Consider the following 22,926-nt stretch of genomic DNA (forward strand, 5'->3'; position numbering starts at 1 on the left):
GCAAAAAGGTCCATGAAAGACTGAGACAATGTTTGGTATAGTAAGCACGAGGAAACTATTCACTGTTACTGTAATTAAAAGCCGGTGGTTTGATACCCTAATCGTGAAATACGAACTAGGAGAATGTCTTAGAGAAATGCTCAGAATAAAGAGTGTAAGAGCTGCACAGACTTATCCATATTGAATTTGGGCAAAGGGGCACCTCAATCCATCCTACATGCTTGAGCCTAAAGCATGAGGTAATAGTGTCACTTACAGCTATTTTCTCTGCCTAGAAGGTGATTCCTGCTACGTTCAAGAAAACTGACTTCGTGCTGTGTTGTGGGTGTAACAGTTTATTCTGAGGAAGAGCACAAAATATCAGGAAAAAGCTAGTCTTGAGGCTTTAAACACAGAAAGTCCTCAAGCTCTTGGGTGTTCCCTTTCAGAGTCAAAGCCACAAGCACCTATCCAGAAATGTTCTCCCTGCTCCCCAGTTTCCTACCAAGGATCCCCTTTTCATAGTGCACCTCTCCAGGGAACACTGGACGTGTTCCTCTCTTTATCCACTACAGCAGGGCTTCCTACGAACACCCCACAACAAAGGGATAAAATAGCATATTTGGTGACGTTACGGGGAAAGCCCCTACTGTCAAGGTTCCACAACCGGGGGCAGCCACCCAGGAGCACAGAGAGATATGCCATCCATGCCTTGGACATGGCAAGGTAAGGCTCTGAGACCGGGTGCCAGGTAGAGGACTAATTAATCTTCTATTTCTGCCAGGGAGCCAAGCATCAGGAGGGATCAGGAGGTACGTTTTGTCCTCTGGGAGCCTCTGGCTCGATCCCAAATCGACATTCCCTTAGATGGCACCTGCAGCAATTCCCAGACTTCCAACGCTTTCCACGTCTTCCAGTAGCCTTGAGGCCAGCTCTGCCATTTTTAGATGTACGTTCTTGGGCAACACCGAACCTTGCTGATTCTCAGTCTCTTCCTCTAGAAATGGAAATAATTTCTTTCTGCACATTTCACAATTAAAACATTTGTGAAAAGCCAAATTTGAAACTCAACACAAACGAAGCTCAGAATGCCACTGCTGTTTGTGTGTGAAAGCTCGTTAAAAGCTGTCAGGCACTGTACAAATATAGCACCTTCCCCCAGAGGTGTGAGCCCATCAGGATGAGAGAGGGTGCCATAGGCAAGGCCAGAGCTCTGAGCAGTGGCTCCCCTGTTGTGGGGAATCTGGTCTCCAGCCATGCCAGGCACCGGACCAGAAGACATCCTATGGGCCACTCCCAACACCACGAGTCCCACGATAGTGTTTTCCCCAACTTCTGCCAGTTTCCATTTACTCCATTCCCCCAGCCTACTTCCTGTCTCACCACCAGACTTCTAGGCCTTTTTCACCTTGCTCACCAATGCCAGAAACTTTCCTCACTTCCACCTTTCAGAGAATTTGAACATGGACTATGCCCGCTCCAGCTTTTCACCACCCTGGAGCTCAGAGGAGCTGAGAAGGAGAAGTGTCTTCACCAGACGGCTTCTCCACCTGGTTCACATAATTACACTTGAGCACAGACACTGGCTCCACCTCTAGTCCCCTCTGGTCAGGTTATGCCTCAATAGGTTACAAGGTTGTGTCTTGGTGGGTGGTGGCAGGTCCTAAACTGAAGTCATTCCTGGGAAAAAGAACTCTGGGCTGAGGCCAGTACAATAGTCTCACTGCATCTAAAATAGAAAATTCCAGAATTCCCCCATTCCTTTGTTGTTCCCGATGATCAAATACTCGACCCCTTCACTATGTGCTAATCTCTCTACCTACTGCTGGTTCTCTGATCAGAACCCACGTTTACCACTTTCAAACCCTTTTTAGTATCTGATCTGGAGCACACAATTGGACCTCAGGCTGCCAGCCCCCAGCAGGTGGGGGAAGTTTTCATCACACGGGAGCAGCTTCCCAGGGCAACCAAGAGGTTGCTTAGAGAAAACCCAAGACAGTGTGAGCGATGAGAAAGATCGGCATCGTGATAGGGACGAGGAGGAGGGATATGGTGTTGGCCTTCTGTCCTCCAAATACATCAGGCAAATGCCTACTTCATTTCTCCTTCCAAACGCTCCTGTCCACAAGCCTAGGTAGGAAGGAAACCCAGCTGAAAGCCCAGATTCCCAAGAAACTCTGCCTCTCCCTTCTCATCAGCTCTTGACATTGGGATGCTGGTTCCCTTGAGTGTGGCCTTCCTACCCAGTGGTTTAGACTTGGGAGAAGGGTGTTCGTGCTTACAGATACAAGACTTAAACAAGACTTCTCTCTCCTTGTGGGGGCTTCAGGTTACCAGCAGCCAAGTTTGCTTCCAATATCAGATCCTGCTTAGAGTAAGTTCAATAAATCTCCATGAGGTCAGAGGGCCCAGGCCATTCTTCCTCCTCCTCTCATCTCAGCTTAAGAAGGTCCAGCTGTGACATATGGGGGTTTGGCTTCTTCCCCTCACCCCAGAACCCTCCCAGGAGTCACCTGCTCTTCCTCTCTGCCCTCACAAGGTAAGTTTTCTTATCACCGGTGGGTCACGAAACCACAGATGGCCAAACACAGAGCTGAGGCAAGGCCCCGGGAAGGGAAAGTTACAGGTGTGTTTGTCCCGGGAGGAGCGGTGACCCTCCACCCTCACACACACCCCTCGCCCTCATTTCGGGAGGTATAAAAGCATCCCCACTACTCACTCAGTTCTACTTCTGCCACCATGACTCCACTCCTGATCCTTGCTTTTGTGGGAGCTGCTGGTGAGTCCCATGCGTGGCTTCGGGCCCCACTCGCCCCTCTCCTGGCAGAGACACCTGCTCTACCTTTGCCGCTCTTCTGTGTTTACCTGGGTTCTGATAGTCTCTCTCCCCTGCCAGGGAGCCCTCCTCCTCATTCTTGGGCTCTCTGTAAGACTCTCCCACCTTGTGCTGACCTCATTCCCAACCCCATCATCGACCCATTTAGGACTTTGATGGGAGGGGCTGGAAAGGGAGACCAGGTGCCAGTCATCCATGAAATGAACCGGGGGTCTTGAGGCTTAATTCTGGCAACTCTGGGATAGCTCTCCTATAGCTGTCCTCAACCTCAGGTATGCCTAGAGAAGTTGAAAGAATACTCATGCCAGAGTCCTATCCTTAGAAATTCTGGTTTAGTTGGCCTGGTGTGTGGCCTGTGCATTGAATTTTTTTATTTTTTATTTTTTTAAGTTTATGTATTTATCTTTGAGAGCGAGCAAGAGAGCAAGAGTGAGCAGGGAAGGGGCAGGGACAGAGGGAGAGAGAGAACCCCAAGCAGGCTCTGCGCTGTGAGCACAGAGCCCTCTGTGGGGCTCGATCCCACAACTGTGAGATCACGACCTGAGCCGAGATCAAGAATCAGACACTTACGTGACTGAGTCACCCAGTAGCCCCTGTGTATTGAATTTTTTAATTTCCTAAAAGACTTTAGGATTCCCAAGTGTGTAGCCAAGGTTGGGAATCACTGTTCTATTAGGCAATAACAGCTGGTCTACCTTTGTCCTGCCTAATGGGCCTGGGGGCTCCTGTAGATTTTTAGCTATGGGAAAAGCTGGGTACAGCCAGGGCTACTTAGCCAGATTTTCCTCTCTAGGCCAATCCATCCTGACAATCTGGGGCTCAAACAGCCATGAGGAGTAGAGCAATGATGGATGAGAAGCATTCAGTGGATGAGAAAACCACATTCAGACCTGTGTCACACCGAGTGCAGTGTGAGGCATGTCCTGTGTTCTTGCCCGGTGCCCCCGGCAGAGGTCTGGGCCTGAGCCCCAGCAGGCACCGGGCTATGTGCCCTGCAGACACACGGAGAGGCTCAGGAGAGAGCTATGCGCTCAGGTACCTACTGGGGATGTAACACTCCCTGCCTGCCAGTCTGTCATCTCTGTGCCTGTTGAGGACTCCTGATTAGCATGATCCAACCACAGGGCTCCAGGCTCCCCCTGCCCACATCCGCTGAATTGGCTTTTCCCTTCCTTTCTCCATTCAAGTTGCTTTCCCCACTGACGACGATGACAAGATCGTTGGGGGCTATACGTGTGAGGAGAACTCCATCCCCTACCAGGTGTCCCTGAACTCGGGCTACCACTTCTGCGGCGGCTCCCTCATCAGTGACCAGTGGGTGGTGTCTGCGGCTCACTGCTACAAGTCGTAAGTGCTGGGTCCCCCACACCCAGAGCCCTATCAGGTGTTGGGTCAGCCCGGGAGTGCAGAAGTTGGGGAAGATGGGTGGATTGAGAGGCAAGGTTGTCACCAGCCACCCACTCACAGAAGTGAGGGGGCAAAGAGGAGCACTGGATAGAAAACCTCTCCCATCCAAAGCAAATGGATGACACAGCAAAGGCTATGGGTCAGAAAAGTAGGGAGGGACTCTTTTGGGGGTGGTGAGGTCCAGTGGGAAAGCAGCAAGGACCTTGCACGAGTCTCCTCTGCCAGTTGACTACCCATTGAAACCACCTAAGATCTGTTCAAAAAATAGTGACGCCTGGGTCCCATCCCAGGGCACTTAACTCAGAATTTTCAGGAAGAGGGGTTTGAACACTGGTGAGTTTTTAATGCTCTCCACCTCTGGTGACTCTACCCTGTGTCAGAGCTGAGGATCATTGCCCGGACCAAGGGTTCTCCATCAGAATCACCTGAAAGGCTTGCTAAACCATGGACCGCTGGGTCCCACACCAGAGCTTCTGATTCAGCAGATCCAGGGGTGGTGGCAGGGGCAGGGACCAACCCTCTGTACTTCTAGTAAGTTTCCAGGTGATGCTGAGGCTGCAGGTCCCAGGGCAACATTTTGAGAACCACTGGGTGAGCTCATACAGGATGATGGCACTTACCAGACCGAGAAGGGAGGGAATAAGGTCGCTGCGTGTAGGTAGTGAAATGACAGAGGCTGAGGGATGCATGGGAAGCTTCTAGCAGGTCATTTGTGCCTGTGGTGCCAGGTGCATGGCGGTTTGTTGGGGAAAGCAGGCTGAGGAGCAGTCCCCACTGGGTCGCTTCACCTCATCCCTGCTCCATGACCACCCACCTCTCAAGCAGAAAGTTCTTGGTCTCACACCTGCACTGACCCACCACCCCTCTCCTGCCTGGTGATATTGCTACAGTCCTACCCATGAGCAGGAACCTGGAGAACCCTGGGGAAAAGTGGGCATATGGACAAGAGGTTTTCCCCATGCTTCTCTTCCTAACAGTCGCATCCAAGTGAGGCTCGGAGAGCACAACATCGAAGTCCTGGAGGGGGATGAGCAGTTCATCAACTCGGCCAAGGTCATCCGCCACCCCAGATATAACAGCTGGACTCTGGACTATGACATCATGCTTATCAAGCTCTCCTCACCTGCAGCCCTCACTGCCCGGGTGTCCACCATATCGCTGCCCTCCGCCTGTGCCCCCGCCGGCACCCAGTGCCTCATCTCCGGCTGGGGCAACACCCTGAGCTCTGGCAGTGAGTGGGACCCCCACTGCTTCACCCTCCGACTTCCCCGCATTTCCCAGAACCAAGCATGCCCCTGAGCTTGAACCCCTCTATACTCCGAGCTCGGGGCTGGGTGCTAGAAAGAGGCAAAGCTTTAAGGAGTTGACTCCCTAGAATTGAAATATAGGACAAATATAGCCCTTTCTACTGTCACATCCAGGGAGGGGGTCAGCAGTGATCATTCTGGGAACCGAACCCCATTGTCCCTCACTGGGGCTTACGTGCCTGGAGTCCTCCCCTGGCCGCCCTCCGTGTTCAGCACTGGATGGCTGTCCCCTCTCCTGGCCTGACTCCCGTTTTTCCTTTCCTTGATCTCTTCCTGCTCCTCAAAGCCAACTACCCGGAGCTGCTACAGTGCCTGGACGCCCCGCTGCTGAGCCAGGCCCAGTGTAAAGCCGCCTACCCCGGGCAGATCACGGAGAACATGGTTTGCGCTGGCTTCCTCGAGGGAGGCAAGGACTCCTGCCAGGTGACTCGACCCCTTCCCACGCTGAGACCCCTGCCCAGCAGCAGGATTGGAACACCCGGCCGGGGCTGTGGGGTTGGTGGAGGAGGGCTCCGTGCAGTGGACTCGTAAAGAAGCAAGGAAGGCTTGTCTGTGTGACAGTCATCTTCGAGTGAGAACAGAGAACGGGCCACCATGGGAGGGGTGCAGAACCACAGATCTGACCAGAACGCAGTCTTTTAAGGTTCAGACTGCGTGTGGCTCTATTCCTTTTCTCCTTTCTAACACTTGTCCCGTCTGCCTCCTCCCCAGGGTGACTCTGGTGGCCCTGTGGTCTGCAAAGGAGAGCTCCAGGGCATCGTCTCCTGGGGCTATGGCTGTGCCCAGAAGAACAAGCCTGGCGTCTACACCAAGGTGTGCAACTTTACAGACTGGATTAAGGAGACGATAGCAGCCAACAGCTAAAGCCCCCAGGCCCCCTGCCATCCCTATCCTAATAAAGTGAGCCTCTCACAACTGCCTGTGTCTGCACCTGCTCCTTCCTGCCCCCTCGCTCTGTGGACATCCTCCCATCTGAGGCCAGACAGGGCTCTACCCCTTAGAGACAAACAGAATGCCCCAGCTCCCGAGATATGTTCCATGGAATACTGGTTTCGCAGCATGTGAAGAGAAGGAATCTAAAAACTAATAAGTAGGGGGCAATGGGGGGCTATTTACTAGAGAACAATACCTTGCAGAAGGCTGTGCTAAAGAGTTTCCTTGATCTTGGGACTCCCCCGGGTCTGGACTGCAGGGCTCGTGTGGGACCACACAGGTCATAGTTTGCAGGGTCTCACTACCTCCTTTCACTGGGACCCAGAGCTAATCACCTCAGAGACCCTTGCGCCAATCTCCTTGGCCTCTGCTGAGCCCCCTGTGCACATACTCTTTCTAGCCCAGGTCGTACTGCCTCCCGGCAGCAGAAGGCCACACTGGACCCTCCCCCACAACATGCTCCTGTGTGTCTAAGGGAGACAACAGCCCCCACACTCTGCAGAAATCTGCCTCTTACTCATCCCATGTAATGAGACCCACACGTGTCTACCACACTGGGCACGTTACAGACATTTTTATATCTGGTCCCTTCTTGACTCTGAAGTGGTTACTATTCCAGTGGTACAGACAAGAAAGCAAAGGCTCAGAGAAGGTTGTTGGCTTATCAGGTCCCTCCTCCAACAGATAGTAAATCTGAACTTGGGCTCCTCGTTAGCCTGGCCCCGAAGCCTGTGCTCTCTCTACCCACCTCACTGTCTCTCCTGCTGCTGCTGGGGTCTGAGATGCTGCCTGGCCGTGGGCTCTGCTCTTTCACAGACTTGCGGGCCATTCTCTGCCTCCCTGCGCTTCACGGGGGCTCTGGTCCCTGACCATCTCCCAGCACTGCAGTCACAGAGGTCCTGCATGTGACATCGGCTCCCGACCTCCCACAGCTTCTAAAATACACCCTGAGCTCTTTACCCTGCAGATGGGAGGGTCTTCCTTCTCTGCCCTGCCTGTATTTCCATCCTCGGTCTCTCTCCACTCCTCTCCTCTCCTCTCTGTCTCTGCTCCTGTGCTCAGAGATCCTGGTGGCTCCTCCGAACACGCCACGGACCTCTCACCTCTAGCTCTGCGTGTTACTGGTCCAGCTGGCTTGATGCCTTCCCACCTGCCCCTTCACCTTCTTTAGGAAAGTCGTTTCTGACGCCTCCTGCTCCGGGATCCTCCCCTCCCCCCCAGCCCTGTGTTGGCCCCGTTGGCCCTGTGGTCTGAGCGAGGAGTCCTCCTCCTCCTCCTGCCGCATGCTTACAGCGGTCAGTCCTGCTCCTGCTGCCTAGTAATTGTGGTTGTATCTACTTGGCCTTCAACGGTGAGCTCCTTAGGCAAGTAATCTTGTCTTACTCATCCTGGCACATTTAGTGATTACACAACATCTACAATAGAATAGACACCCAGTGGTTGAATGACTCAAGTATGAGCTAGGACTGGAGGGAAATGTACAGAAGAAAGAAAGCGCCTTCCAGAACAATGGTTCTCCAAGTGCAGACTGGGGGACCGGCGGCACCAGCATCCCCTGGGAATTTAGGAGACCTACAAATTCTGGCGCCCCTCCCCCACCTCCTGAGTCAGAAATTCTGCGATGGAGCTTGGCCTCTTGCATTTTTACAAGACTCCCAAGTCCTTGTGACGCACGCTAAAGCGTGAGAACCAATGAAGCAAAGGTATCCCTAGGCCAGTGCTCTCCGTGAAAGCAGTAGTCCCTAACGTGTTTGCTGACTATATTCAGCCACCATAATAAAGCTTTATGTGTATTATCTGATTCAGATCTCTCAAGAACTCCATAAGGTAGGTGGTATTATTGTTAAAGGGGCTTGGTAACTGGCCCAGGGCCTCACAGACATAAGTAGAGGGCCTGGGGTGGGTGGGAGTCCCGGCAGTCTGGCTCCAGGAGGCAGGCTTCCTTGAAGGGTGGAGGCCTCAGTACCCTGCAGTGGCCCCAGCAGAGCCCTAGAACTTAGGGAGGGCTGGGTGTCAGTGCCAGCTGTCACTTCATTATGTATGACTTGGGGCGACTCATTTAGCCTCTTCAGATTTCAGTTTCATCTGAGGAAATCAGGAGACACATTTGGGGTTTAGATGAATCTAGAACTCACTTGAAAAGTTTCAAGAATTACACACATGTGAGATGCAATTTGTTTATCTGCTTCCCACACCTCAGCCTTGAGAAAGGCAGGCAGGTAACCCAGTTTCCCGCTGGGGCGGGGGGTGGGGTGGGGGGGTGGGGGGGTTGGGGGGGGGTCCCCTCCAGCACTAACTACATTCTTCTCACGCCCTCAAGTGGCCACGCTGAGATGGCAAGGACTTCCGTCTAAAATAAATAAGGACAGGCTGCCCCCTGCTGCCCAAGATGATGAATGACCCCACTGGACACCTGCCTAACCAGCTAAACTCCTCTCACAGCGGGGGGGAAGCTTTGGGACACCTTGGCGACTCAGTCGGTTAAGCAAGTGTTGGACTCTTGATTTCAGCTCAGGTCGCTTCTTACGGTTTGTGAGATCAAACTCTGCGTCAGGATCTGCACTGACAGAGCGGAGCCCGCTTAAGATTCCCTGTCTCCCTCTCTCTCTGTTCCTTCCCCACTGGCTCACACTGTCTCTTATTCTCTCAAAAATAATAAATAAACCTTTAAAAAAAAGCTTCACGGGCATTTACACACATTGACAGCATGACTGAGTAGCAAACGGGAGCAAACTCCATCAGGATTGGAAGTAGGCAGAGTGGTATTCTTTGTAAGGCCGGCCTGGTGGAGAGTCCCCAGCTAAATGGCCGAAAGGAAACTTACCTAGAGGGTATATTACTCATATGCAATAAGGCAGGAAAATGGAAATAGATCAAAATAAATCATTACATCGACGAAAGAGATCCTCAGTGTGGGAAAGGAATAAAGAAGGAAGCTTGCCACTTTCCACTCGATAAAGGCCATCCGTGACCTTTTATTCAGGTTATTGGCAGAGTGTTGTGAGATCCAGCACTGTTCGTGAGTAAAAAGCACAGACTGTCTTTTCCTTTTTTCCCTAAATTCTAAGAGCCACACTACCCAGCTTGTGACACCACCAGATAGCACTCTGACATTCTTCATGGCTCGCGCCTGTGCTTTTCCTGGTCCGGGGACAAGACGTGCATCCCAAGCGCCATGCTGAAATGGAAATACCCAGGGTAATTTTGTGCTTGATTGTTTATTTAAATACATAATAACTCCAATACTAGAGATTTTTAACACAACGTATCCCAAGGACTACTGAGAAATATGCATTTTTCACAAGCTTCCTGAGTGATTGGGGACCCAGTATGTCAAGTCAGGACCATAACATATCTTCTTAGGTAAACTGATCTTCTTTGGAAAAAATAATGAGGTTGTAAATTACACAAGTAGGTTTCTTTTTTAAGTAGCACATTTCAAAATATTACCTAAAGCAATGTTTTCTTTGTATTTTCTTTAAATTTTTAAAGTTTTATTTTAAATAGATCATATAGCCACCTGGCTCAAAAACTGAAACAATACAATAAAGTTGAGACTGAAAAATGTTGCTTTTTACTTCTACCTTGTTTCTGTCTCCTCCAGTCATTCTTAGTAGGCAGTTACTTTGATCAGTTTCTTTTGTATCATTGCGGTGTATCTTTATGCAGAACAAAGCAAGCAGTTCTTATTCCCCTCCTTTGCCGGACAAAAGGCAATGTACAGCAATGCTAATCTGCAGCTTGCTTTTTTTCCACTTAACAATATATCTTAGAGAGCTTTCTGTAGTATCATGAAACATTTGTATTTTTTTTTTTTTAGCATCGAGCAATATTCCATTTTGTGGATGTATCACAGATCACTTATCCAGTCCCTTCCTGATGGGCACTGGACTTTCCCCAATCTCTTTGCTACCCCCAGATAATGCAAATATTTTACAAACATTTTTTATTTGTCTGCAAGAATCACTACAGGATAAATGCCCAGATGTGAGATTTCCAGGTGAAAAAGTAAATGCATTTGTAGCTTTCATAGATATTTCCAAATTGGTCCCCACTTAGATGGGTATCCTTTTACGTGTAGAAATGCATATCCCACGACACACAAGTTAATAGAATGTCTTCCCTAATTCAATTTTGTCAGTCACATTGGTGAACAAAGATATTTCAATGCAGCTTTTTCTTTGCAAGATTTTTTTCCTACGGTGAAGCACCATTTGCAGTACTTTTTCTCTGAACCATCTGTTCTTTGCCATTTTTATTGTGCTGCTGGATTATTTTCTTACTGATTTCTAGGAGTTCATTATATACTGGGGAGATTAGCCCTCATGAGGAAGATTGCAAATGTTCTCCCCATATTGTCATTTCTCTTTGGATTCTGCGTTTATTTTTCCACGGAAGTGTGTCATCATTAAGGAGTGAAGTTTGTCTTTTTTTTTTTCTTCCAGATTTTAATAGTTTGAAACTTCACAGTTTGAAAGGCAATAAAAGGAAACACCATCGAGTGAAATAAGATCCAGGCCACTCAACTGGAGGTTGAATTTCAAGGTCTTCTTGTGCAGGAAAGTAAAACATCTACCAGCAACTTAAATGTGTCTGCCCCTCGGGGATAAAAAGGAGAAGGCTATGTCCATGACTGCATTTGAGTGTTCCTGCAACTTTATGCATCTGACTATTCACTTCCATGTCCCCAACTCCCTTTTCCTAACCTGACGTCTGAAGTCCACAGGAAGGGAGGCTGATGCACACAGGAGCCCTCCCATGTCCAAACCCACTTGAAAATATGCTGGAGCTCTCAGCTGTTATTTTGTCTCTACCTAGGGACCCCTACACGCCCCTGTCCTCCACCCCGTCCCTGCAGTGTAGCTCAAGGTCACTTCCCCTCCAGACCACCCTAGCGGTTCGAGTTGGGCCAAAGGGTCTGAGTATTGCGGGATCCCATTCCCGGATGAAAGTTGTGGCCTTTGAGTGACAGAGCCACAGGCAGGCCTGAGGCTGAAAGGGGGCTGCTGCTTCTTGCTGGGTTGGGGGGTGGGGAGGGTGGGTCCCCACAGTGACGACATCTTGCAGAGGGGCGGAAACCAGGGAAAACCAGCCCCTGCAGCAGCCAGCCTTGCAAAGACACACAGCTCTGAGAAGCCAAGAACATCCTGAAGGAAGGGCATGGGGGTGGGGAGGAGCCCCTCCCCGGCCCGGTCTGCACCCCTGCCACCGCCTCGCACCAGGGGGAGTGATGTCACTGACCTGCCCTCCAATGCCCTTGAAGGAGCAGCTGCTCTGGTGGTTTCTCCCAGGCTCTGATGGGCAGAACCATGGGAGGGGTCGTTTTTTGTACAAAGCTGTAACATTGTGGGGACAGGGGGGGCCACGGTGATTCAACTCTACGGGAAAGCTTTACAAAAACCTTTCTGCCGTTCCCAACCCACAGTCTCTCCACTTTTGTCCTGGGTCACTGGCCCGAGGGTGGTTCAGGTCAGAACGCCTCCGCCTCACCCCTGTTCACCTGTCGAGCCAAGACCATGGATAAGGACAGGCTTGGATGGGGACTGAATCTTCCAGGCAGAGAGCCCAGATGCGAGAAGAATGTCTCAGTGGCCCCTCGGGTGAAGGACTCAGGGAGACTCCTTCACCCCAAGCCCCACAGAACCCGGGGCAAGGTCAGTGGGAAGGTGCATGGGAGGTGACCCATTCCACAGAGGAAGAAGCCAGAGATATCCCCGCTCTCCGTGGATATGGTCACTGGCTCTAGGACCCTGCCTTTCTCTCCAGATCCACGTCCTTTTAATGGACCCTCAGAAAAAAATCAAGAAAGTAGTGTGGGACCCTCTGGATACACTCTGGCCATGCTCTGTGGCCCCAGGAGTCAGAGTTGAAAATGTTCTATGCAATATCGGTAAAACACAGGCGGGGATTTCTGACCCCAGCATCCTCAGACACCAACTACAGCCCCCGTTTCTTTCCACGCCTCAAATTTGTTTGCCTCCTGGCCTGGAGTCACTGTGTGAACACTGAAGTTTTCTTTGGAGCAGGCACCAGGCTCACAGTTATAGGTAAGCTATACTCTGGGTCTTTCCAAGCCCCTCATAGGGGAAGCAGGTCCAAAATGGCAGGTCCATTTTAGAGTGGCCATATTCTGATGTGCTATGATTATACCTTCGGCCCAGGGACCAAGCTGACAGTCGTCGGTAAGGCGGTGGGGACTCCGGGCAGGGTGTGACCGGGAGGATTCTATCCCGGAAAGTGTGGGAGGGAAGGGATCACCCAGCCCCTGGGTCCTGGACAAGGAGATGTCATGCCCGCATCTGGGAACCAGTACCTTGGAGGGTCCCGGTCAGGGTAAATCCACGCAGCCACCGGTGGTCCTCTGTAAACTCAGAGCTGAGCCTCGGTGGTTCCGGCAGAGGAGGGAGAGGAGATAGCACTGCCCCCTCTGAGTAGTTACCTGCCAGAGGAAACCTACAGAGAGCCCAGAAGGCAATCAATGAGCCCTGATGCTGGCCCACCTTCCTCACTGACTGGAACTCTCTGCAGGGGTTTCATATCTTCCCTTGCTCTGGATTTCACAGGAGGCCACGCTGTCTCCTTTTTTCTGACTGTCCATGCACGGGGATATGCACGGGGATATGCAAAGTAGGGCTGGTGTCTCTGTGAGTGAAGAGATCCACGAACACCCCGATCTGTCCCTGAATCCCAGCTGAGCTCAGCAGACAAGGGGAGGTTCTGAAGCAGATCTAAGAGGCTGTGCTATGGAGAGACCCTCTATTTTGGGGAAGGGAGCCGGCTCACTGTTGTAGGTAAGCTCGTCGAGGCTGGAGGGCTGGGAACCTACAAGGAGGGGCAGGGCTCCAGATGGAGCCTCCGTTCTGGGGGCTTAGCTTAAAGCACATTTTTATCAGAAAGATCTGAATTCTTGCCTTGAGGCGATCGGGAGGGGACGGCCTCCATCCCTGGTAATTTCACAGACTGGCCATGCCAAGTCTGGGTTCCCGTGCTGGGAGGCAAGTAGTCTCGTCTTGGGGTCACCGTGTCCATCTCCCGTCTCCTTGGAGCACACCCCATCACGGCCACGGTAGATGGGAAGCCTCTAGCCTTAGAGCTAGCTTCGTCCTGCTGTTTTCCCCCCTCGTCCAGAAAAGAGAAGGACATGGGAGAAAGGGGTGGGGGTCACATGGCCACATTGGTCCCCTGACATTTCAGGCTGTATGTGTACCCCCCTCCCCCTCCCAGTGCCAAAATTCTGCTACGGAAAGGGAGAAGAGAGCGGGCAGGTACACTTGGGAAGGGCAGGAATTGCATGCAGGTGGGCAGTTTTCCTACCAGCCTGCAGTGTTGTGCAACAATGACAATTTTTTGCAAGTGGAGCCAAGCTCTCTGTCTTGGGGAAGCAAGCGGCCTCCCTGGGGGGTAGTGTGTTGGAAAAGTACAGTCCCAGGAGGACTCCGGAGACAGGGTGGGGACGGGGGCACAGCGGGAAAAGGCGCAGAGAGTGTGGGGAACAGAGTAGGTGCTAGAGCCCCCAGAAGTTTGGGTGGATGCTAGCTTCTGGAAAGAAAGGCCCCAGAGCAGCAATTCTGGGTTTGTCACACTCTTGCTGTGCTGTGGAGCAACCAGGCACAGTACTTTGGAGATAGGACTCAGCTCTGTCTCAGGTAAGGAGCAGGACCAGGGTGGGAGAGCTGTGGTCCCTGGGACCCGGGGCCCCATCTCTCCCCATGGCTGGTTGTCAGGGGTCAGGTAAACTCTCATATCCTGGGGACCTTCTCCGGAGAGCTGTGGCTGCCATTGCTCTTGGTGTGGCTCACCTGGACCCTCTATTTGTCCTCCCTGGGTCTTCAGTCCTTGATGTGACCTCCTCGCTCTTTCCTCGGTTCATCCTTCCTTCTCATGTGTGTGCCTCTTCCCACCCTGAGCCTTCTCCTCTTTCCCCATCATATGCCTGGACCTTTCTCCAGGTCCAGAGCCACGCACCCAGGCAGAGAAGGTGGCAGAGCCCGTTCCCTGGGAGCTAGGACCTGCCCTCTGGCAGGAGACCCCCGCCCCAGGTTTTACCACAGCTCCCTGCAGCTGTGCTCCTATAACTTACCCCTCCACTTTGGGATGGGCACCAGGCTCACCGTGACAGGTTGGGGGCCACGCTCCGGGCGGGGGGGGGGGGTGCCCATGCATGACCCATCAGTCCAGGAAGGAGACGAGGGTGACGGACAGAAGTCCGAGCCGCCCCCTCCCTCTGGGAGTTTCTCTGGCTGCTCTGCTGTGCTTGTCTCAGACCCTCGGGGGTAGACTTGGTCTTGGGGGCTTTGTGTTTTCTTGCTGTTTTCTCATTCTCCGGTCCTCCTTCTTTCACTCTCTTCTTTTTCAGGGGTGTGTTGTTTTACTTTCCCTTCTCTATCTGAGTCAGATTTTCTCCATTTTCCCTCCTGAGCTAACTCCAGTCCTTCATGGTTGACTCCATTTGGGTGAATGGGTCTGTTTTCTATGTTAAAATCCTTCTAACACCGTCCACCTGCTCAGAACTCCACCCTTGCCTTCCCTGTCCTCCTTCTCCATCTCCACCAGTCTCCAAAGACCCATGTGTGTCTTCCTGAAGGGATCTAGGGCTTTGGAGGCACAGGGGGTGGGGTATAGACTGGCGAGGCTGGGGTTTAAGGGACATTTCTGAGCCCTGGGAACAGAAGGCGCGTCACAGTGTCATGAAAGCTGCAAGGGGTGTCTGAGGGACATAGTTCTTGGCAGGATCCGAGAAGATAGATGTGAATAAACTTTCTGATACAACTGGAAACTTAGGCCACCTTAGTAACAGATAAGGTACAAAGAAAAGAAAAGAGGCTGAGGCCCCATTTTCCAAACCTCAGGACCTGTGCTGGGATGGTAGGGTAAGGGGCCCATCACAAAACGCTAACACACCATTGGCATGCTCCGGAGGAGGGGGGCAGGCGGAGGGGAGGGCAGGGATGGGATGAGTCTGGGCTGGGAACAGAGACAAGGCGGGAAGAACGGGAGAGTTGGTCCTACCAGATTGGTTGGCTCGAGCAGACTCTGTCCTGCAGAGACAGAGGCACATGCCGATGAGTGTAATAATTAGAAAGTACGTATTACTGAGGTTCGAAATGCTGGGGCTCAAGGGATAGTTGGCAGCGGGGCGGGGGGAGGTTGAACAATCGGAAAGTGGAAATCTCAGAATCTCTGAGATCTATAAAATGGGGGTAATAGCGCCAGCCTCTGGGGGTGTTAAATTGTTAGGGACTAACTTCTACGGACACCTTTATAAAAGGCTCACCTCATCGTGATAATCCTTTCTGCTCCTGGCGCTCATCATCACGTGTCAGAGTTTGGCCTTTTTCCAACCTCTGTCTCAATTTTCCCATTAGAAACATTTTTCAAATTTGGATAAAGTGGAAACATCCGGGTTCCCCACATTTCTGCTCCAAAAAAATCATTCCTCTGGTCAATATAGAGCCATAGATGGCAGAGTCCATTCTGGTTTTAAAAAAAAAAGGAAGCTTAAAAGATGGATGTGTTTTCTTTTATCCCTGTGTGTCTTTACATGAGGTCATGGCTTCCAACAACTCCAGAAATTCTCCCCTATCTGACAGGCATGTAAAAGGGCCCAGGACTTTACAACATGAATGCTCAGATGAAATGGCCCTTGGAATTTGGAATTTGTTCATACCCAGCAAGGTTTTGCTGCTTTTAAAAATGTAAAGCTTGGCTGTGAACTAGGATTTCCAAAGCTGGCAGGGAGGCTTGCTGGGCATTGGAAGGAAAAAAGGGTTCAATCCATGAGCAATATCTTTCACGGGATTATAGCCAACCCGGGCAAGCTAGCACATACCCCATGTGCCCCAGTATAAGTGCAACGAATGTGGAGCATCTGGTAATAGCCAGAGACTTCATGGCTCCTCAAAGCAGGATCTATGCTAAAGAAAGAAAGAAAGAGAAAAGGGAAGGAAGAAAAGGAAAAAAGTGAGTTGGGAAAAGAAGCATTTAGGAAAAAGTATAGTCAGACGCAACAGGACAGTGAGTCTTCTAGACAACAAAGGCGAATTCTAGTACCTGCTCCCCCTCCCTAAACGGACACTCAACACCTTGTACAAGAGAACAATGATAATTAGGAAAAGTCGATTCGGTTTCCAGGATCATGTTGCTAGCAAGAGAACCCTCTGCCTCACAATCCGGTCTCATTCAGCTCTACTAAAGCTGCTTCTCCATCTAAAACAAGAGACAGTCACACGGCGAAGAGGACTTTGAATGGGGAAGAAAAAGAGACACATATACTCTTTTGATAGATATGGAACAAGGCCTTGTTTAAGAGACTCTGCAAAGACAGCCAAGAGAATCAGGACCCATTGCTACCTTAGCCCAGAGAGTCTAAGTGTGTGCGTCCATGGAGGAACCCAGAAAAAAAATCGCAAAGTTGTGGGAGAATAACAACAGAGGACAGTGACGCCCAAACACACAGGACCTACAACTCCATAATTTTGCTTTAGGATGACCCCATTTCCAGCTCTCTCTGTCTCTGTCTCTCTCTGTCTCTCTCTGTCTCCCTCTCCATCACATGCGCGCGCGCGCACACACACACACACACACACACTGTCCTTCCAAACCCAGACAGCTCTCAGACCAGGCCTGGCCCCAACCCCTCTTCCCTTGCAGAGGACCTGAAAAAGGTGAGCCCTCCCAAGGTCACAGTGTTTGAACCATCAGAAGCAGAGATCTCCAGGACCCTGAAGGCCACGCTCGTGTGCCTGGCCACAGGCTTCTACCCCGACCACGTGGAGCTGAGCTGGTGGGTGAACGGGAAGGAGGTGCGCGACGGGGTCAGCACGGACCCTGAGCCCTACAAGGAACAGTCCAGTGCGAATGGCTCCAGCTACTGTCTGAGCAGCCGGCTGAGGGTCTCCGCCACCTTCTGGCACAACCCTCGGAACCACTTCCGCTGTCAGGTCCAGTTCCACGGGCTCGGGAAGGATGACCAGTGGGACTACCCTGAGGCCAAACCCGTCACCCAGAACGTCAGTGCCGACACCTGGGGCAGAGCAGGTGAGCGGGGGGCCTGGGGGGATGGGCAGGGGGTGAGTTGGGGCACAGAAAGGGGGTCCAGGCAGTCAGGAGACCAGAAAGACTGGATGCAGAAAACGGGGGGTGGGTGGGGTGGGGCAGAGCGGGAAGACCAAAGCTCACTCTGAGGGTGAGCGGGCCCCTCGGACTCATTACTCCCCCCTCCCCCCCGCATCCTCAGCCCCGCAGGGCCTTGCCGCTGGGGCCCCTCTGTGTCCCAGCCCGTGGGGCTCAGCTCTGAGCGGGGTGCCCCCACCCACGTGCCACCACATTCCACGGGTTTCAGGGATGACGAGGCTGCGCTGGCTCAGCACAGGAGGGACCGTCCAGCCTGAGAGCGGGCTGGTCTGAGCCTGGGAGTCCATGCCCACCTGCGAGGCAGACTCCTCCTGTCATGTTAGTGACCTTCGTGTCGTTCTTAACTGGAGTACAGTTGACAGGTGACACCGGGTTAGTTTCAGGTGTGCCCGACTTAGCAGCTCTTCCTCCGCCTTAGGGGATGGGGTCTCTCATCCATTTCCCTCCCCCTTTTCTCTTGCAGACTGTGGCTTCACTTCGGGTGAGTGACCCTCTCCCCCGCTTCCTCTCTGCCTCCCTGGCACCAGAGCTGGGGCACCCCTGGACCCTGGGGGCGAGGGGGAGCCAGGGGCGCTGGCTCACAGGGAGCTCTGTGCTGTCCCTTCCCGCCCACAGCGTCCTACCAGCAGGGGGTCCTGTCGGCCACCATCCTCTATGAGATCCTGCTGGGGAAGGCCACCCTGTATGCCTTGCTGGTCAGCATCCTCGTGCTGATGGCCAAGGTACGGAGGTGGGCAGGATGGGGAGGGCAGGCTGGAGGGAGAGGGTAGAACCTGGAATGTGAGGGGACCGCAGAGCCCGACCCGGGCCTGATATTTCCTGTGTCTCAAAGAAATGATAAGGTGGCTGCCAGACTGGGGAGAACGTTACAGGATGCGGCACCAGAGGATGGGGAGAGCCAGTGACTGTACCCCAAGTCGGGCGCAGAGTCAGGTTCTCCTACTGTTCATGGCCCATGGGACCCTGACAATGCCCTCTCGTCCTCAGGTCAAGAGAAAGGATTCCTGAAGCCAGCTCGGAGGAGGAGTCCTGAGCTTCCAGTCGGCCATTGCCCCAATATGGATCCTCCTTTTCCCACTTATAGCCAGTGCTTCTGAAGAGCTGTTTTCATCCCTCTGCTTACCCCAGTAGCTACCCCTTATGTGCATGCACACGCGGTCGCTCATGACTCAACTTGCCCTAAGCCAGGGGGGCCTCGCGTGACGAAATTGACTGAATCAATAAAAATGGCCTGTTCTGGCTTGACTCTGCCTTGTGAGTGTGGGGATATGTCTTCCTCCCATCTCTGACTTCCATGTGACTCGAGTCAGGAGAGAGACCACAGGTATTCGAGGAAAGTGAGGGACCCAACCTGTGGTCGGCAATCCTCCTCCCTTGCCAGGAGAACTTTAGTAAATGTGAATGGTAGTGATGAGATGAAAAGAGGCTTACTCGGGAACAGCCCAGAAAAATGGTGACGTTTCCTACAGGAACTTCGTGTCCCCCCTGGACAAAGGTGTTCTGAGAAAGAGCCCACGCCCACAGGCGTGTCCACCGGCAACTGGTCAGGTAGCCCCGGCTAACGCAGCTTGCTTTCACACATATCGGCCAGCTCCCTTTCCACCCTCTCACTGAGGACACGACCGTCTTCACTTGACAAGCAGGCTTCCCGGCCGCGAAGAGAACACGCTGACTTGGAGATGTATTCTCAGTAGCAGAGGGGTGTGAAAATATCCCCTGATCCCTCCCGGCAGGGTAGAAAATAAAGGCCCCTAAAACCAAGAATCGGCCCTATTGCTATTTCTAGAAATCCTTTAAGAGCTGTTGGTGGTCTCATTGTCACCATGGTGACGCGGCCCACTGTCCTGAGGATGGCACAGGGGACCCGGCAGTGGTCCTCTGCCTCCTTGCTCCACGCATACCTCACTCACTCGTCTCCCCCTGCATCCCTGACCCACGTGCTCTCAGACTATTTTGCCCTCCTTTACCTGGAGTGACCTAGTACTCTGACTCCTACTTATTCTTAAAGCTTTAGCTCCAACATCTGCCCCCCAAGAAGCCTTCTCAGGAGCTTCCTTGCCCCTTACTCCCTGAGGGCGGCCCACATGCATCCTATACTTGACTACCATAGTGCCCTGTGCACACCCCCTTCATGAGACACAGGCCACACTTGAAGGACACTGTCCCTTCACCCCTTCAAGCGTCCCCGCCTGACACTCAGCTCCTTGAGAACAAGGACATGTTTTATTACAGTGTCCCTGGGATATGGCATAGCACTTTGGTTCAGTGTGAGTACACAACAAACGATCTTTGAGTAAGTGAGTGCATAAAGGAGTGGGCCCCAAGTGACCCAGTTCAGGAGAAGACATCACCATAAGGCCTGTCTGAAGTAGCCACACTCACAGGACTGTGACATACAGCCTTCTCTCTGTGTTGCAACACATGAGGTACTCAGATGTGTGTGTGCACATATACAACACACACACACACGCATGTACATACAATTATATATACATATATATGAGACAACAAAGACTTCTTAAAGGATTTCTAGAAATAGCGATAGGGCTGATACTTGGTTTTAGGGACCTTTAGTATCTACAACACATATATAATATATATTGTATATATATATGCTGATATGTATGAATGCACTAATAGTGCACTAATAGTGCAAATGCACTAACTCACTCATTAAGCCCATATCACTGCAATGTTCTGCTATTAACCCCCAAGAAAATAAAGATATCCAAGTCACTTCCCTGACCATGAGGGGGGAACTCATGTATAGAAAGCGTTGAAATACAAAGTGATGCTTTGAAATGGCAACGTGAGCTGTCTGCTAAAATGCAGCCAGAGGCTAGCTCTCGGTTTCCCACTGGGATCATCAGGGAGGAGTCTGAGAAGGTGGCAAACCCTTCAGAGAAGAGTGGGTCTGATCATCCGCATGGGCGGGTGGTGGTGGGCAGTCAGAGGCATGAACCAGAGCCGAAACAACAGGGCCAGGTGCTTGTGGGTGCTTAGCCAGAGGTGAGGTTCAGGGAATGCAGGGAAAAGACGTTAGGGAGGTCGGTGCAGGCTCATCTGAGGGCAGGCTCAGGTCCTTGCAAACAGCACGAGGCCTGGCACATAGTAGGTGCTCATGTTGCGTGTGCAATACACGAAGGACGAGGAGCTTGGACTTAGTGCAGGGAGCACCGGGGGGTTACAGAGGTTTCCCAGCTGTCTGTCCCCATGCCACAAGCTGCCATCACCTGTTCTGTGGATTCCACTCCTGGCTCCTCCCACCCGCCTCACTATAAATGCCAGTCTGTGCAGGTGGGCACAGTGAGTCCCAGAGGGGAGACCCGGCGACATAGGTCTCCTCAGAGTGGTGTATGCCTCCGTGAAGGGGCCTCTCTGCCCCACCAGCCCTCTGCCACCTGTGCTTCCTGTCTCTGCCTGGTGGTTGGGGGAGGGGGCCAGAGGGAAGGAAATATTTTTGTATCGCGCTGTAACATTGTGGGGGTGGGAGTAGCACACAATGATTCAGGTAGAGGAGGTGCTTTTACAAAAAGCTCTGCCTCAGCAAATATCCCCACCCAGCCCAGGGAACACTCCTGGATGGGGTGTGGCTGGGAGAGGTCTGGGGAGCTGGTCCCTGATGGGCGCTCGCGTGGACCTGGACTCAGGGAACGCCTCTGTATCCCCCTGTTCCAGACAGCTTCCCAGGAAGTGTCAAAGTGGGATCATCACACAGCACTTTTCACAAACCTCGCCCTTGACAGAGTACTTGCACATGTGTTACTTGTGAAGAACTCACAACAACACTGTGGGAAAGATGTTATCCCATTTTTCAGATGAAGGAACTAAGGCCAGAGAGGTTGCAGGCCCTGTAAGTACTAAGAGACGGGGGTCTAGCCTGGAACACTTCCTAACTCCAGCCCAAACCACCCTTCACCAATCCCCATTCATTTTCCACCTCCACTGTCTTGTCCCCAAGCCAAGCTGATTCTCCTCTGCAAATTGGCCATGACCTCCTGCAGTATCCAGGTTACTATGTCAGGCTAGTTCCCTAAGTGGGGAGAGAGAGAAGCCTGGGAAGGAGAAGAGTGCACCCTCAGCTCGTGCCAAGGGAAGTAGGAAGAAGCAGAAATTTTTGGCAGCCCCTGCCCACTGTGCTACAATAATGAGCAGCACTTTGGGCCAGGGACCCGGCTCACTGTCCTAGGTAAGAAAGCTCCAGGTGGGAGGGAGGGTGCGTTGCCCAGCCTGGACACCTCCCGCACCGACCCTGGCTCTCAAGGAGTGGGTGCTGGCCCCTCCTGGGCCCTAGTCCGGGAAGGCAGGTTTGAGTCTGGGTTCCCAAGGCCGTGCAAACACCGGGCAGCTGTATTTTGGGGCTGGTTCCAAGCTGATCGTGCTGGGTAAGGACCGAGCGCTCCGCGGGGTGGGATGGAGAGGTGGGCAGCTGCCCGGCTCCGTTTGGGGGTCCCGCTCAGAGACGGGGCTCAGCGCCAGGGCCGGGACTCCCGGGGTCCGGGTGCAGGGCGCGCAAGGGAGCTGGGCTGGCGGGAGAGGGCAGCGCCGGGTTTTTGTCCTGGGGCTCTGGGCCGTGAGCACAGAAACTCAGTATTTCGGCACAGGTACCCGGCTGACCGTGCTAGGTAAGCGGGGGTGCCCGGGGGGCGCCGGGGAACGCGACGGGGCCGGGGACAGGGGGCGGGCCTGTTTTTGTGCCGCGCCCGGGGGCTGTGAGCCAAAATCCTCTGTACTTCGGCTCCGGAACCCGGCTGTCGGTGCTAGGTGAGCGCGGCGGGGGGCGGCCGGGTGCGCGGCAGGGGGCCCGGGGCTGTGCAGCCTCCGCCCCTACCTTCGGCGGGCAGCCGGCTGACCGTCGTGGGTGAGTGGTCGCGGGGTCGGGAGGGAAGGCGGCGGGTGCCAGGGCCGGTCCCGCCTGCGCACCACCTGGGCACCCCCTGGGCACCCGCTGGGCGCCCGCCGGGCTCCCCGCGCCGGCCAGGGCTGCGAGGCGGGGTGGGCGCTGCTGGGTTTGCGTGCGGGGCTGGACCTCTGTGCTCCTACGAGCGCTATTTCGGCCCCGGCACCAGGCTCACCGTCTTAGGTAAGGTTGGGGAGTCTGCTCCCCCCCACCACCGGCGTCCCCGTCCCAGCCCCTCTGTCCCCGTGGAAGGGGCGGGTGGGCCGGGGCGCGCTGTCCATCTGCGGGGCCAGCCCTGCAAGGGGGGCGGGGACCGGGTCCTCCCAGCCGGGAACCAGGCGGAGGGCAAAGGGGGCTTTAGGTCTCTTTTCCTGCTCCGGAGGTACTTAGGGCCAGGGTGAGTGGGGGACGAGAGGGTTGATTAGGACTCA

General features: G+C 53.2%; 1 protein-coding gene and 2 gene segments (V, D, J or C); all 3 read left to right on the top strand.

Annotated features, from left to right (window-relative positions):
* LOC122235315 overlaps nt 1-18,846 on the top strand; it is a 57,613-nt gene extending 38,767 nt beyond the window's left edge. Inside the window, 4 exon segments of the C gene segment in view lie at nt 17,113-17,499; nt 18,059-18,076; nt 18,211-18,317; nt 18,583-18,846. Coding sequence covers nt 17,113-17,499; nt 18,059-18,076; nt 18,211-18,317; nt 18,583-18,603 — 533 coding nt within the window.
* Nucleotides 1-22,926, top strand: part of LOC102966676 — a 40,781-nt gene that overhangs the window by 13,095 nt on the left and 4,760 nt on the right. Inside the window, 1 exon segment of the C gene segment in view lies at nt 22,631-22,678. Within this exon segment, the coding sequence occupies nt 22,631-22,678 (48 nt within the window).
* Nucleotides 5,097-6,518, top strand: LOC102970633 (anionic trypsin). Its single transcript, XM_007090834.2, has 3 exons — nt 5,097-5,453; nt 5,816-5,952; nt 6,241-6,518. The coding sequence occupies exons 1-3, from the start codon at nt 5,324-5,326 to the stop codon at nt 6,391-6,393; spliced, it is 420 nt and encodes a 139-aa protein (XP_007090896.2). The 5' UTR covers nt 5,097-5,323; the 3' UTR covers nt 6,394-6,518.

This window comes from Panthera tigris, chromosome A2 (assembly GCF_018350195.1).
Source record: "Panthera tigris isolate Pti1 chromosome A2, P.tigris_Pti1_mat1.1, whole genome shotgun sequence".
Classification (NCBI taxonomy): domain Eukaryota; kingdom Metazoa; phylum Chordata; class Mammalia; order Carnivora; family Felidae; genus Panthera; species Panthera tigris.